General features: G+C 42.0%; 3 protein-coding genes across 3 annotated transcripts in view; all 3 read left to right on the forward strand.

Moving 5' to 3' along the window:
- LOC134061753 (C-C chemokine receptor type 3-like) lies at nt 1–1,052 on the forward strand. Its single transcript, XM_062517517.1, has one exon. The coding sequence runs from the start codon at nt 12–14 to the stop codon at nt 1,050–1,052; it is 1,041 nt and encodes a 346-aa protein (XP_062373501.1). The 5' UTR covers nt 1–11.
- Nucleotides 1,053–5,973: 4,921 nt separating this feature from the next.
- Nucleotides 5,974–10,397, forward strand: LOC134061937 (C-C chemokine receptor type 3-like). The gene is made up of 2 exons (XM_062517779.1): nt 5,974–5,980; nt 9,251–10,397. Exons 1-2 carry the CDS (start codon nt 5,974–5,976, stop codon nt 10,219–10,221), a joined length of 978 nt encoding a protein of 325 aa, XP_062373763.1. The 3' UTR covers nt 10,222–10,397.
- Nucleotides 10,398–13,467: 3,070 nt separating this feature from the next.
- Nucleotides 13,468–15,090, forward strand: part of hecw1b (HECT, C2 and WW domain containing E3 ubiquitin protein ligase 1b) — a 39,088-nt gene continuing 37,465 nt past the window's right edge. The window contains exon 1 of the mRNA XM_062517392.1: nt 13,468–13,578. Coding sequence (XP_062373376.1) covers nt 13,549–13,578 — 30 coding nt within the window. The 5' untranslated portion in view covers nt 13,468–13,548. The remainder of the gene's footprint in view (nt 13,579–15,090) is intronic.

Consider the following 15,090-nt stretch of genomic DNA (forward strand, 5'->3'; position numbering starts at 1 on the left):
ATACCACTGCTATGGATTATTATACATTTCTGGAATATCTGAACGAAAACAACAACTCTGATGGATCTAACCAACCTTACGAAGAAGGGGTCTTTGTACCTTTATGTCCGAAGACTGCTGTTGTAGACTTTAGTGCCAAGTACCTCCCGCCGTTCTTCTACATCAACTTCATCATCAGCGTGCTGGGGAACGGCCTGGTCCTCTACATCATCTACAGGTATGAGAAGCTCAGCACCGTCACCAACATCTTCCTGCTCAATCTGGTCATCTCAGACCTGCTGTTTGCCTGCTGCCTCCCCTTCAATGCCGTCTACCACGCCTCGGAGTGGATCTTTGGCCGGGCCATGTGCAAGCTGGTGGCCAGCCTGTTCTCTATTGGATTCTACAGCTCCATCCTCTTCCTCACGCTCATGACCTTTGATCGCTACCTGGCCGTGGTGCACGCCATCACCGCAGCCAAGCAGAGACGGAAGGCCTACGCCATCAGCTCCTCCGTCGTGGTGTGGGTGGTGAGTTTGGCATCTAGCGTCAAAGAGCTGGTCCTGCACGACACACACTCCGATGAACAATATGGCGAGTTGTGTGAGAATGTTGGTTATAGCCAAGACACTCTGACCAAGTGGAAGCTGTTTGGCTACTACCTACAGTTCTTTGTCTTCTTCTTGATCCCTGCAGCAATTGTGCTTTACTGCTACATGCGTATCACTGTGAGGGTCCTCTCCACACGCATGAGAGAGAAGTGCAGAGCGGTGAAGCTGATCTTTGTCATCGTGCTCACCTTCTTCATCTGCTGGACCCCCTACAACATCGTCATCCTCCTGAAGGCTCTGGAGGAGTCTTTCAGCACAGAATGCCCATCAGATTCCCTCGACTACGCTCTTTTTATCACACGTAACCTGGCTTTCCTCTACTGCTGCATCAGTCCTCTCTTGTACACTTTTGTGGGGAAGAAGTTTCAGAATCACTTAAGGAGAATGCTGGCCAGATACTTCCCAGGGCTGAAGATCACCGTGTGGGAGAGCAGGAGCAGCAGGACAACTTCACAAATGTGACGGGTAATGCCTTTGGAAGACTGATTGTCCATTTGTGGTATACTGACAGAATGTACAGTAGTCATTTGAAAAAGAAGGTTTCAAAAGACTGTAGAAAGTGGCAGAAAATGTGAACTGTGGAAAAGTAAAAAGATTACACAAGATAGTTTGCTAGAAAGAAGTCTAAATATAGCTGCTTTATTCCAGCTTGCTCTAAACCAAATAAAAATGTGCAAATGCGGCAATGATAGATAACTTGTGTGAAAAGAATATTTACTTAGACTAGAAGAGTGATTTTACGTAAAGCTTAAGTGTGGTTTTGTTTAACTTTAGAGTGTGTTTTTGCTTAATCCTTTAAAGAACGATTGTTTAGCCTTTAAAGTGTTTTAGTCAAGCTTATAGAGTAATGCTGTGTTAGAGTTTTAAGTGTAATAGTTTCTGCGTAGAGCCATGTATAGGCAACATCTGTGTGCTGTGTCGGAATTTTAAGTGTGAAGAGTTGTGGGAAGCCACCAGAAAAAGAAACAAAAGATAGACAAACAGCTGACTGTGATAAAAGGTGATAGATTGAGGTTCAGCTGGGGAAATACAAAAACGTTCCGTTACCGGGGCTCTGGACACAGCTCTCCACCACCTCTTCTGGACTTCATCTACTGAGAGCAAGAAGATTTTTCTTATTGAATAAAGTCAGAACCCTAACCCTTGGTTAGGTATTCTGTTAAAAGGTAGCAGAGTCTTTCTTCGAGTTTTCTTTTTGCCTCCCCTGTGTCAACGAGAATATTGAACTTCTTGCGAGAGGCGCACGCCTACAGAGGAGACCAGGCGGGAAGCTGGTAAGATTGTCCATTTGAGGGCTTACTTTCTAAGACACTGTTAATGGGCAAAAACGAACTGCACAATACACTGGCATACAGTACACTGGAGTAGCGAACTCATCTGTGTATTTAGGAAGGGAAGTCCTATGCACTGATGCAGTCACAAAACCAACCGGACTTTATTTAGCGGGCGTGTTTCTGTAAAGAATAAGGTTCGGGGGCCTTACAAGGTCCAAATGCACATCACACAAGCAAAGATACGGAAATCTGTTTTTAGTAACTACTAATGTATGTAAAAACGGAGTACAAATTATCCATTAGATCTGTTATATGCCCTGAGTGCTATACAGATTTGTCCTAGAAAAGGTCCATATTGAATCACTTGGCCCTGTGAATAGAATTAGACTAAGTTTGTTGCATGTTTCCGGTGGGATAAGAGAAACTGTTTCCCCCAGCCGTGTCACACAACTTACAATTAACCCCAACTATTCACCCTCGTCACAAGGAGGAGAATATTATCTGAATTCCCAATCCCAAATTAGATTTACTAGTCGTCTTCTATGTCATAGAAATCTGTCACTAGAACAGTTATATCTTTCTGTGACCACGAGGAATAGGTCCCCTTTGTCACTCCATTGACGGGCGATATTTGCAAGATGTAATGCACTCCCTGCCCTGCATCTTGAGGTAATAGTAATAGTTTGCTTTGCATAAATTACTATCGGATGTACAGTAGCAATGTAATATATTCACTGGTTTTGTACTTTTTCAAGCATTATTTCTTCCTTGTTCAAACCATTTGTTTTGTTTTGCTCAATTTGAATTTGAGGCCCATGGCTTAGTGTGAGTATAGCTTGAATAGTGACTATTGTCATTATGGCTTAAATAAGCTTCATGTTTAAGAGTTGTGTACAGTAGGCTATATGGCAATCCCAAATCAGACAAATGATATTTGAAAGAACATCTGCTTAATTTCTTTAAATGTGAAATGTGCCATAAATTGAATTAAATGACTAAAGGCTCCAGGACTTCTGTGGTTATTTCCTCATATATTGTGTCATAGAAAACACAATTGCCGTTGACACAATTGACTGAAAAAGTATTATACTGTAAAAACATGTTGAAGTGCAGCATTGAGAAATATACTTGTCCAGATGGCAACAATATGCTTCATACATATTCCATGACAATTAGATTAGATGAGATTATCTTTAATGTCCCCAAGGGGCAATTTGGTGCACAGCTGATAATAGTCAACACAAACATACAATCATACAATCAAGCACACATACAATACAAACAAAAAGCAGCAATCAGTAGTCAGGTCCATTGATATAGGCTAAAAGTAACTAAATGACCTAATGACTTCAGGGGGAATTCTCCCCTTTGCGCGTAAATAGCGTGTAAGCTTTTCTTTACGCGCTTGTGTTGCGCGTCTCTCTGGGGGTATTCACACCTGCCTTGTTTAGTTCGATTAAAACGAACTCAAGTTCGTTTCTTGCTTGGTTCGGACCTTTTTGACTGGTGTGAATACAATCACTCGAACTCTAGTGCGGACCAAACAAGCGGACCGAGACCCAGCTGAGGAGGTGGTCTCGGAGCGGTTCCTATCGAACCCTGGTGCGGTTCGTTTATGGTGTGAAAGCAGACCGACCTCGATCCGACCCAGTTACAGAAATCTACCTTTTTTGGATTTGACGAGCTCCCGTAGTTTTTGCGCATTATGGGAAATGTAGGATAGCTCCGTGACGCACAACAGCTGTAAGCAGCAGTGGGCTAACGCTTTTTTGCCAACAATAATTTGATTTTGCATCTCCTACTCGTTCCGTCTTCCGTAGGCCTGCTGTTAGCATGTTGGACACACATGAGAGCTCTTCTCAGCTGTTTTGTTGCACGTCTTTGTCGTTGCAAAATTACGAGCATGATATTGTTAAACTTGCATCAAACGGTCTTGACGCTCAAGCACTTCTGCAAAGCTGTAACTGTATAAACTATATTGCTAGGATAATAACGAGTACAGTACGCAAACATAGTATTTACGTGGGCCAACTTTGACAATAGCCGTGTTCAAGTTCAACTCCAAATGACCTTTTGCAGCAACGAGAGCTGCCGGTGGCAGCAGGGGCGGGGATGCAAACGCTGCTATGAAGTTGTACACTCTCTACTTCCCGTAGTGTAGACTTGGCTAGACTTGACCATGTGACGAATCACGAGGTACGGACCAGCACGGACTCTTGTGGATATGGGGAGGCATCTAAACACCTGCACACACGTCAGGGATGTAAAAGCCAATTAGGGCAAAGACCTGACGTCATGAAGGCAGGGTCTAGGCTCCGCTGCTCTCCGCAGTACCTCCAGACCGGCTGCTCTTTTGCGGAGCAGCCGCCTGGCCACGCCTTGCTCCCGCGATAAGTTGAGGCCATGTGATACCGACTGCCGAGTCGAAAACACGCCCATCTAGACCATCGTGGACAGATTTTTAACCACGTGCATCTTGTGCTGCGCAGTTTTTGTGCTGCGCAGCCAACTTGAACGCGCCTTTTGGCTTCCTATTCTTCACCCCACCTACACGTTTACCAGCCAATGGTTGAACGACCTTAGCACATGTGCTTTTGTTTATAAATTCTGGTCCGGTTGCAATTAATCACGGTGTGAAAGCGAACCACACTAAAAAAGAAAAAAAGAAAAAAAAATTGGTCCGGACCAAATAAGTGAACTAACGGACCTTCCTGGTGTGAATACGCCCTCTGTTAAGCGGATTCTCCCATCTCCGCTTCTGTCACACCCACACCGCGCAAATTCGACATCAAGGTGGGCTTATGAAAGAGGCGTGATTTATTTAAAAAAAAGAACCAGACTGATCCACCACCTCCTTAATTGAGGTTGATATGAAAACGTGGAACGTGGGCTTTCTCAATGACCTTCTGAATGCCATTTAAATCCAGAAAGAACACCAACCAGTCTTCGATTTTGAAAACGTATGCAAGGTGAACTGAATAAAGAACTGCCTACAGTAAAATGATGTGTCATCACATAGCTTAACAAAGAAATTACTTCACGAAATTTCACTTTTGCTTTGACGTTTGTTTATAAAGAGTCAAGACATGCTTGACAGCATACTTCGTTAGAATCTGCTTCATTAGCATCTGCTAATGTGTGTAGATTTATAATTCAAACACTCACAGTTGACTACAAGGTTTCGCTAGCAGCTGCCTCGCATAATATCAATTTATCTATATGCTAAGAAATATGTAGACTGACATCTGCAGCTTCGAACACAGTAGACCCCACTGGCATAACGAGTTCAATCTCCATTACAAACGAATTAAAAGACGAGAGAATAAACTATGCTGCTCCACTATAGTGCAGATGTCTGTGCGCATGTATGGAAGACTTCGGTGAAGTTGGGAAGAAATGGGCAGATTCTAACGAAGTATGCTATGGGATTAAGACTTCACGTCAAGTTAAAACTGAAGATGCACAATCGGTAAGCTCCAATACTCAAAGTGGGTGATTATAACGGGGTTTTCACTATTTAACAATGTAGCCTCATGGATGAGGTAATGTCGTGACACTGTAATGCGGAAAACATGAGACCGTGTCAGCTTATAAGCATCACATTTGATACTGCAATGTCGATTAGTAACGTTCCGTGTTGCCTACATGTATTTAGAGCTAGGCCTACTAGGACATGAACAATATGCTGTTTCACCTTAGTGGCGCTCGACCTTATTCCAGCCCTCCAGCGTGCGTAGCTGGAAAAGTGCTTCAGCCATGGCAGAATGCGCGCAAGAGTTGTAGATATAAGAAAAGCCCAGATTTTGGGGTTGCTCCAGACAGAACGTCAGACATCCATGAGCTCGGTATTAGAAGCGTTCTGATTGGTCAGATTGTCTGTCAATCAAACGCTGGCGAAAGGTCAATTCCCCCCTTAAGCTGGGCTCAAACTACACGATTTAAAAATCGTATGCGATTTTGACGTCGGGTTGCAGCGCACACATAAAGAGAATCGCAACCGATTATCGTGTCTCCAATCGTAAACATGCTCACACTACACGACTGTTCCGCACGATTAGGCCTACAAGATTTTTCCTGCGATTGACTTGTTACGTAGGCTATATTCCGTGATGACGTGTGAGATGAAAACTCAGTACATTTTCCTGAAAGCATGTCACACCCGTTCTTCAGTCGGGTAGACTAGCCTTCATGGCATTACAATGATAACATGACCCAAAGCTGGGACCACCAAAAACGGGGAACATTGAATGGGATAGAGTTGCAATCTAGTTCACCGAAGTTCGTTGCAATGAAATAAACTTTCGGAACGGTTTGTTTGATGCGGAATTTCGCATGCGAAAAAGAGCTCCTGATATGATTTCGCAGGGTTTCATTAAGGACGACGAGCAGGCAGCAAAGTCTGACAGAATGGGTGATCTTGCTGGCCGCGATGACTAGGCCATAACGTTACAGAGTTTACTTTACAGCAAATCTCCCAGTCAAGAGTGCGAACTCCTCACATGCAGCTTTCCCCACTTCTTACCACCGTCCCATAATTTCACACTCCAAAAATAATAAATAAATCTACAGCAGTGAACAGAGAGCTTCGCAGTGCATGTTTGCATGGAGAAAATATAATATAAATTCACGGAAATTTAAGTTTTTGGAATAGGCCAATAGGCATCTGAACAGTAATTGGATGCTGTTCGTGATAAGATAACCTATACTTTTACATAGGCTCGTACTTTTGCCTGTTGCCTGGTGCGTTAAAGTAGGCAGGCTAGCCCAATGTGGAACTTAATGGAAACGTTCAGTGGACCTTATAAAGGTAAGCCTAATGGCCAGACTGCCTAGTTTTTGCTGTGTGTTGATCATCGCCATACGATGCTCAATTTTACTTGTAGCAGCAGTGCGACATTATTCCATGCTCTACAGGCTAAGATGTTAGGCTATGCCCTCCGCTTCATAACAGATAACTTGACGTAGCTCTATGCATGCGTGTGAAATGGTTTCAACTTTCGTGCATGTAGGCTACATGCTATGGCCTAGCCGTTTTACAGCGTGTTGGCATTACATTTGGTAACACTGTAAATGAGGCCTAGCCTAGTTATAATCAGTCCGCCCAAATAGCATAACTTGAATCACACATGCGAGAGCTAAAGGTGTGTGTGTGTGTGTGTGTGTGTGTGTGTGTGTGTGTGTGTGTGTGTGTGTGTGTGAGAGAGACAGTCACACCCATCAAACAACCTCTCCCACCGGAAAATATTAGCCTACTGGACAAGTCCGTTTCTCGGTTTTAGGTTCGTGCATTGGTCAGCAAAAAAGTAGCCTACATAACAGTATCCACATGCAATCAATACATTAATACAACAACTAGAAATGCAATTCCAAGGAATTACCAGTGCATGAAAATGCAAAAAAAATTAGATATGGCTACTAAGGTGTAGCTAGGGTAAACATGGTGGTTGCATAGTTTAAAGAGAGTTGATGGTGTTAAGGTAGACATTTTAAAGCTTAAACATTCCTGTCCTAACTTAACTAATGATTTCTAACAGGTATTCTAAAATGTTGACTATGCTAACAATGATAACCAGGTTGATAAGTTAACTTAGCTGATGATTTCTAGCAGTAATGCTAAAAATGTTAACTATGCTAACATTGCTAACTATGTTAACAATGCTAACCATGTTGATTAGCTAACTTAGCTAATCATTTTAGCAGATGTGCTAAAAATGCTAACTATGCTAACAGTGCTAACCAGGTTGATTAGCTAACTTAGCTAATCATTTTCAGCAGTTATGCTAAAAATGCTAACTATGCTAACCATGCTAACAATGCTAACTTGCTAGTGAGGACTTTTATTTTGAAACAGTAGTTGCTAGGGTATCCATGGTGCCCACTATCAGGAATAAAGAAGTTACTGTAGTATAATCATGTTGGTTGCTATGGAAACTGTCAAAAACGCTTAGTTTTAATGGTTGCTATGTTGGTTGCTAGGTAGATGGAGGTTTCATTTAGTTGACTGGAGGCATAGTTGATGATAACTGACAGTTGGAATGGTTGAACAGTTAAATAGTTGAGTAGTTTCAGTGGTTAAATGATTTAATAGTGTATTATTGCAGTGAGGACTTTTATTTTGAAACAGTTGTGGAAAGAGGAAACAGTTAACAGGATATGTAGTCTTCACAGAGCTATTGTATGCTTAAAGCCTGAGAGAGAGAGGGCTGCTGCAGGTGGGGCTGGCCACCTGGCATAAGATTCTAATTGCTCAACGACCCGATTGTGATGTCATAGAGGCCAATGTTAAGTCTATGGGGAAATTTTTAATAGTTTTTATTTAATAGTTCAAAAAGTATAAAAGTTACAAAGTTGAAAAGTCATAGCAACCCGATCCATTAGAATACCTACGTTACAAAGTTTGAATGAAGTTTCTAAGTTAAACGGTTGAAGAGAAATTGCGGTTAGAAAAAGTGGTAAGCGGAATAATAATAACTATAAGAAGCCTAGGAAGAACAGTACAGTGCATTTGCATGCACTGTAATAAAGGCTAACAGTGGCCGACTCATTTGGACAACGTTACACAGACAACCCTATAAAGCTAAGTTATCTTTAACGTCTTGCTTTAAACAGCTAGTCAATTCCGACAAGCACACAGTTATCTACCTGTTTTGTCCATCTGGAATAGGCCTAGTTTTGCTGCCTCCATTCTCCATCCTTTCTGTTTTCGTTGTTTAAAAGAACTTGCGATATAATATCCATGATGAGTTGAGTATTGAGTTGTGATTAGCTTCACATTAATTGTGTGCTGGTAACGATAGCAGGTAAAACAAAACAAGTATCCTAGTTGCGCGCCTTCGTGCTAATCTCTCCTGCTCAAACAAAATGTATGTGCGTGGATAGAGCGCTGCATTAAGTTAATTTTGATAACGTTGTAGATTTGCCTGATGGCGTGCAGCTAATGGGATACTGTGCATAGTTGGTAAGGTATGGTAGTCCAATTTGGTGTACACACACATACCTACAGACGCACACATGCAGGCGTGTGTGTGTGTGTTTGTTTGTGTTTGTGTTTGATGGTGGGTGTAGCCTACTGATGAGCCCAACCAACGTTGCGTTGTACAAACATTCACAATTCTTCAAGCGCTTCGATCCTAGTTGGTTTGTCCACTTAATTTTTATTTTTTTTCTCCTTCGAGTTCAGTAGGCCTATCAAAAGAACTCTCGTCGTTGCTCAACATTCTATTTCCAGTCGTAAATATCAAACATGTTTGATATCTACGATTTGCGATCGGGCAGTCTCAGAACCCGTAAAATTCTATCTTAGAACGTCGTTCACGACTAGGGAAACGGGGCCGACAATCGTTTACGATCCTCCTGGGGAGTGAACATTCCACCGATTGTCGTAAGCGCCGTTCTTCTACATCAACTTCATCATCAGCGTGCTGGGGAACGGCCTGGTCCTCTACATCATCTACAGGTATGAGAAGCTCAGCACCGTCACCAACATCTTCCTGCTCAATCTGGTCATCTCAGACCTGCTGTTTGCCTGCTGCCTCCCCTTCAATGCCGTCTACCACGCCTCGGAGTGGATCTTTGGCCGGGCCATGTGCAAGCTGGTGGCCAGCCTGTTCTCTATTGGATTCTACAGCTCCATCCTCTTCCTCACGCTCATGACCTTTGATCGCTACCTGGCCGTGGTGCACGCCATCACCGCCGCCAAGCAGAGACGGAAGGCCTACGCCATCAGCTCCTCCGTCGTGGTGTGGGTGGTGAGTTTGGCATCTAGCGTCAAAGAGCTGGTCCTGCACGACACACACTCCGATGAACAATACGGCGAGTTGTGTGAGGACCTTGGCTTTGACCATGAGACACGGACCAAGTGGAAGCTGTTTGGCTACTACCAACAGTTCTTTGTCTTCTTCTTGATCCCTGCAGCAATTGTGCTGTACTGCTACATGCGTATCACTGTGAGGGTCCTCTCCACACGCATGAGAGAGAAGTGCAGAGCGGTGAAGCTGATCTTTGTCATCGTGCTCACCTTCTTCATCTGCTGGACCCCCTACAACATCGTCATCCTCCTGAAGGCTCTGGAGAAGTCTTTCAGCACAGAATGCCCATCAGATTCCCTTGACTATGCTCTTTTTATCACACGTAACCTGGCTTTCCTCTACTGCTGCATCAGTCCTCTCTTGTACACTTTTGTGGGGAAGAAGTTTCAGAATCACTTAAGGAGAATGCTGGCCAGATACTTCCCAGGCCTGAAGATCACTGTGCCCACATCAGGAACCACAAGTCAAAGTGGCAGAGCGACTTCTTGTAAGAACTCTAATATGTTGACTGATAAGACCTCAGTACAGATGCTTCAGTCAGTGTCTTGAAAACCACAACAGTATAGATTTTTAGATTTTTTTTAATAGATTTTATTCTTTGCTTAGCACATCGTATTAAAATACAAGCACTGAGGCACTTTCTTGGATATGCTGTCTCCTGAAAAAAATCTGTTTGCAATACAAGAATTTGGATTGTTTTTAGCAATAAAGACATACGCACAAGGTCTATTTTCATTCTGTTGGTCATTTATTTGTGTGTTAGTCTCTTTTCAAGGTTAACTAATTCATTTCATATACCTTAACCAGAAAGTGTACTCATCAGTGTCTGAATGTTATCTGAGTGTGGTAGAGCTACCACTTGTCTAAAACTAGTTATATGGATAAATTATGCTTGGGTGAACAGGTTAGATTTAGTATTTATTAGTGTTATTTTGTATGTTAGAGATCTACCACACTCAGAAAAAAAAAAAAAAATCAATCAATTACAGATATGCCAACCTAAACTTGTAGTTATTGTACACTGTAAAAAAGGATTTTAGAGGGTGGTAATTATAATCCCTACGAATGGGTTAAAATTTACCTACGTATATTGATCAGCAACTGAAATCTATAATAAAGGGTAAATTCTACCTACATTACCTATTTTTTAGCAGTCACAAATTCTACCTAAGGGAGGGTGGTAATTATAATTCCCATGAATGAGTTAAAATTTACTTACGTATATTGATCAGCAACTGAAATGTATAATAAAGGGTAAATTCTACCTACATTACCTATTTTTTAACAGTAACAAATTCTACCTAAAAAACGATCATAAAATATACCCAAAGACTCTTGCTCTACACTTGGCGGTTAGAGGGACGTGCTCAGTTGATTGTCTGCTATGGTGGAGCTGCTGAATTCAAGGTAAGCTCTGATTCCTGTTTGTCACGTTGCTTTGCTGTGTATCATCATAGGGAATGTTAACGTTAACGTTTTAAATGGTTATAATCTACCAGAGTTGTAGTCGGGGTAACGTGCATGCATGCTTGAACCAGAAAGTTTGGCCGGTCGTTCGTTAGAAGGTTCAGAAATTCGCCCCCTCTGTGGGTGAAAGCTAGCATGCTAACATCACACATTGAAAGTCAATGGGCGAACTCGCTAGCTGTTACACTTTATTCGTTTAACATTCAAATGTAGTTCTGCTTGTTTCTGAACACAAGGATTTGAAGGACTTGTGTTTACTTAACTGTCCAGTGTATGCTAACAACTTGATTCACTCTCAATTTCCCAATTTTGATGACAAACTTCACTGGAAGCTAATATATTCGATGGTAGCTTCATTAGGTTGCTAACTAGCTAACTTTCTATCATCAGTTTAACAAAACCACACATTCTGTTGTGAATCATGCAAACATAACAATCATTGCCTGTCTGTCCTATCCATTGCAGGTGTTGGACACGTCTGTTGGATACACACACACAGCAGAAGCACTGAACTGTACACTCTTCTGAATGTTTTGTTATTTAGCCTATTATTATGTTAGGCTATGTTTCAGAAAACCAGTTGTGAAGTGATCAGGTGCACACAGACACATAAAGCACAAAGCAGAGTTGTATGAGTATACTTTTTGTTTGAGCAAACTCTTTGAATATATTGTGAATATGTTTTATGATCCTTTTTGTATATTCTCCATCATTTGATTGATTAAACAAGTTAACTTTCTCAATACAGTCTGCTGTGTCTGAAAATAACTCAATAAACTTAACCTTCCCTGAATAGGTAGGCTCATAATTAATTAGTCATATTAGATAATTATTACTAGTAATTATTAAGTAGGTTAATAATGCCTAACAATCTAGAGTTAATATTACTCTATTATTTTGAGTAACTTTATTGAAAAAATCTTGGGCAAATTGTACCTAATTTATTGTACCTAATTTATTGAAGTATTTCAGAACTGTTGAATGTAGGTAGTCTTTACTCAAAATAATAGATGACATTTACCCAACCAAAGCAGATGCAAATCCTCGCCCGCGATAAATTGAGTAAATTCTATAGGTTGTTTTTTACAGTGTATCATGATTACACTTTATATGATTTGGTTGTCGTGAAATCATATTAGCTGACTGCCATCAACCATACAGACATTGGAGAAAAGTAATGAGCTCTTATGGCTCATAAAGCCTTTCATAATTTTGTATGTAATTATCAACTGCTCATGGCCTATTGAAAACAATACAGGCTAACCTATTTCCACACCCCAACACAACCTAAATATATCTTTGAATGTCTGCCTGTTAGTGGTAAGATCTGTGGCAGAAGTAGACTTCCGTTCTCAGAAACACTGTGTGAGTCATATTGATATAGGGAGGAGGTGGTTGGTAAAGTTAAAAGAGCATGTCAATTCCTGTAACCATTGCTATTGCATCCCATGAGAGGAAGGTAAGACTGTAAAACATCACACATGCTTCAAAGAACTCATGACATCTTGCACATGTACATAGGCTACATTTGTTAATTTAGCAGACACTTTTATCAAAAATCTTTGATTACTAACCACTTTAACCCTCTCTGCGTTTATAGGCCTACACGACTTAGCCAACATGTCAATTATATTAGGCTACATGAACCATGTCTCAGGCACAATGGTGGAAGCCGATGGATGTATGATGTTTAACGAGCACTCCCAGGAAACCCTGCTGACATTCATGCAACATGAAGAAATAAAGAATGCTCTGAGACAGTGATTCGAAAGTGGTCTGGTCCCACTTTCTTTTTAAACCCTCACTATAACTATAAGTTCGTTAACTCAACCAGTAGATGTCGCTCCCAACGAGTTATCGCTTCGATTACCCCCATAACGTAGGCTAGTCCTGTTGATTAACTGATCCAACTTGGAAATTTATACGCCATCATTTTTGTTTGAATATACATCGGAACAGGACTCCTTATATCTTTCATGTCACAAAATGACAGGCCCACAACATTGCAACGGATAATCATCTTTTAGCTCACTTGATGTACATTGTCGTAGCCTATCCATCCGCAGCCTTAAATATTTCAATAACCAGTTATTGCTGTATTGCTTGTAAGTTTCACTCACAGACTAGAGGTCAACGTGCGCTTGCTGAAGCTATACAACCGTGCATGCGCAAAAGAAAGACAACGGAGGGGCGGGTGGACCGGGAGCAGAAATCACACAGATCCCTCTCCCATTGGTCACAGCCGTGCTGGTACCCAGGAACGAGGAAGGAGACTCGCATCCTTCAGCAAGCTAGTAACAGATCGTAAATGATGCTGGGGGATGGATATTGTGTGATGGCGAATACTTGGCCAGTATCAGTGCAACGTCGGAAAATAGCCTCAGGGATTTGAGGGATCGCGCTTGGAGTATGATTCACCGTCAGGTCATACTGACCCAGGTGAGCGATTGATGGATAGTAGCCTATATTTGTTTATCGACATACCGCGCTGCATGTGAAGTCATGGGGGAAATCGGGATAGCCTACGCTGTGTTAGTGGTAGGTTAAACCTGGCATTTGGCAGTGTTGCTGTAGGCCCTCTCTTGCTTTATTAGCATACAGCTGCTGCTGCATGGCTAGGCCAAGTCAATCATCCGATCTAGGGAAAGGATGCTGGGATGTTGTGTCTTTGAGTCTCTCTCTCTCTCTCTGTGTGTGTGTGTGTGTGTGTGTGTGTGTGTGTGGGCGCGCGTGCCCTCGTGTGCCCGTGCGTGCGCGCGGTCGCCAGGTGTGTGCGTGTGTGGCCAGCCCAAGCAGTAATCTTGTATCTAGCTCCATATCGCGCAGTCTGATGTCGATATAGAAAACATGGCCTCCTCAACGTCGTCGTGGCCCTGTCACATTTTTTCCCAGAGTGAAATGACCGAATGCTTATGCCGGTTTCTTTCTTCGAGCATGTTTGTTTGGGCTAGTAACACAGGACTGTACCATGCTGGTTTTGACGTAGACAACGTGTAAAAGTAGGTAAAGAGAAAGGATGACTAAGCAGTATACTTACTATATCTCGAAGAAATTTGAGTCAATGAATTATATCTTTTCGCTGTTTGTTATAAAACCTTGGATGGTAATGAAGAATCGTTTCATTTAATCGATTAATTCTTCACCTTAACAGATAAAGGGACACTTCACCGATTAGCATTAAGCTTTGTATTAGAAAACCAGTCATGTTTTTGAATGGTTGTGCATCATTCCCTCAGTTTGCCTTGAGATGGGAGAAATATGGATTTCAATGTTGGACTTCCTGCTTTCAATGGTGTAAAAATCATAATTTTACATCATTGAAAGCAGGAAGTCCTATTCACGGGCTTCATTGAAATATTTCTTCCATCTCAAGGCAAACTGAGGGAATGGTGCATGACCATTCAAAAACATGTCTGGTTTTCTAAAGGTACAAAGCTTAATGCTAATCAGTGAAGTGTCCCTTTAAACATGATCAATTTAGTCAGGTGTGCTGTTTGAATGTTCATATACTCTTATCTGAACAGATCAGCCTCAGCACTCTTTTAAGTCATTATACTACACTGGATATGATAGCTGAATTCAGCAACAGCTAGGCAAAGGCAAAATAATTTTGACCAGTATCAGAGATTGTCCAGATTAGTATTGATCCAGCTGCCTGTCACTGGGGCTTAGAGAAGCTACACTACTGTGTGGAGAAGGACCCAGCTGCCTATTGATCCCCCCTAGCGTCACCACCCTGAGGAATGGCTCTGGGAGAGCGAAGCTCCCGTCCACTCCCCCGGAGTGGACTCTTAGGTAGCCCAACATGAGGTAAAAAGCTGGATAATCAATAGATGCCAGCAGACCATCTGTATGGAACACCACACACAAAGTGAATTCGACCACTGGGTATTTCTCAAGGCCATTCCCATGCAGTTTATTTTGCTTAAGTCAGCATGTCTCCTCCTCTTC

This window comes from Sardina pilchardus, chromosome 2 (genome assembly GCF_963854185.1).
Source record: "Sardina pilchardus chromosome 2, fSarPil1.1, whole genome shotgun sequence".
In the NCBI taxonomy this organism is placed as follows: Eukaryota; Metazoa; Chordata; class Actinopteri; order Clupeiformes; family Clupeidae; genus Sardina; species Sardina pilchardus.

Coding starts and splice junctions, on each gene's coding strand:
- LOC134061753 (XM_062517517.1), top strand. CDS start 12: ATGGATTATTATACATTTCTGGAATATCTGAACGAAAACAACAACTCT.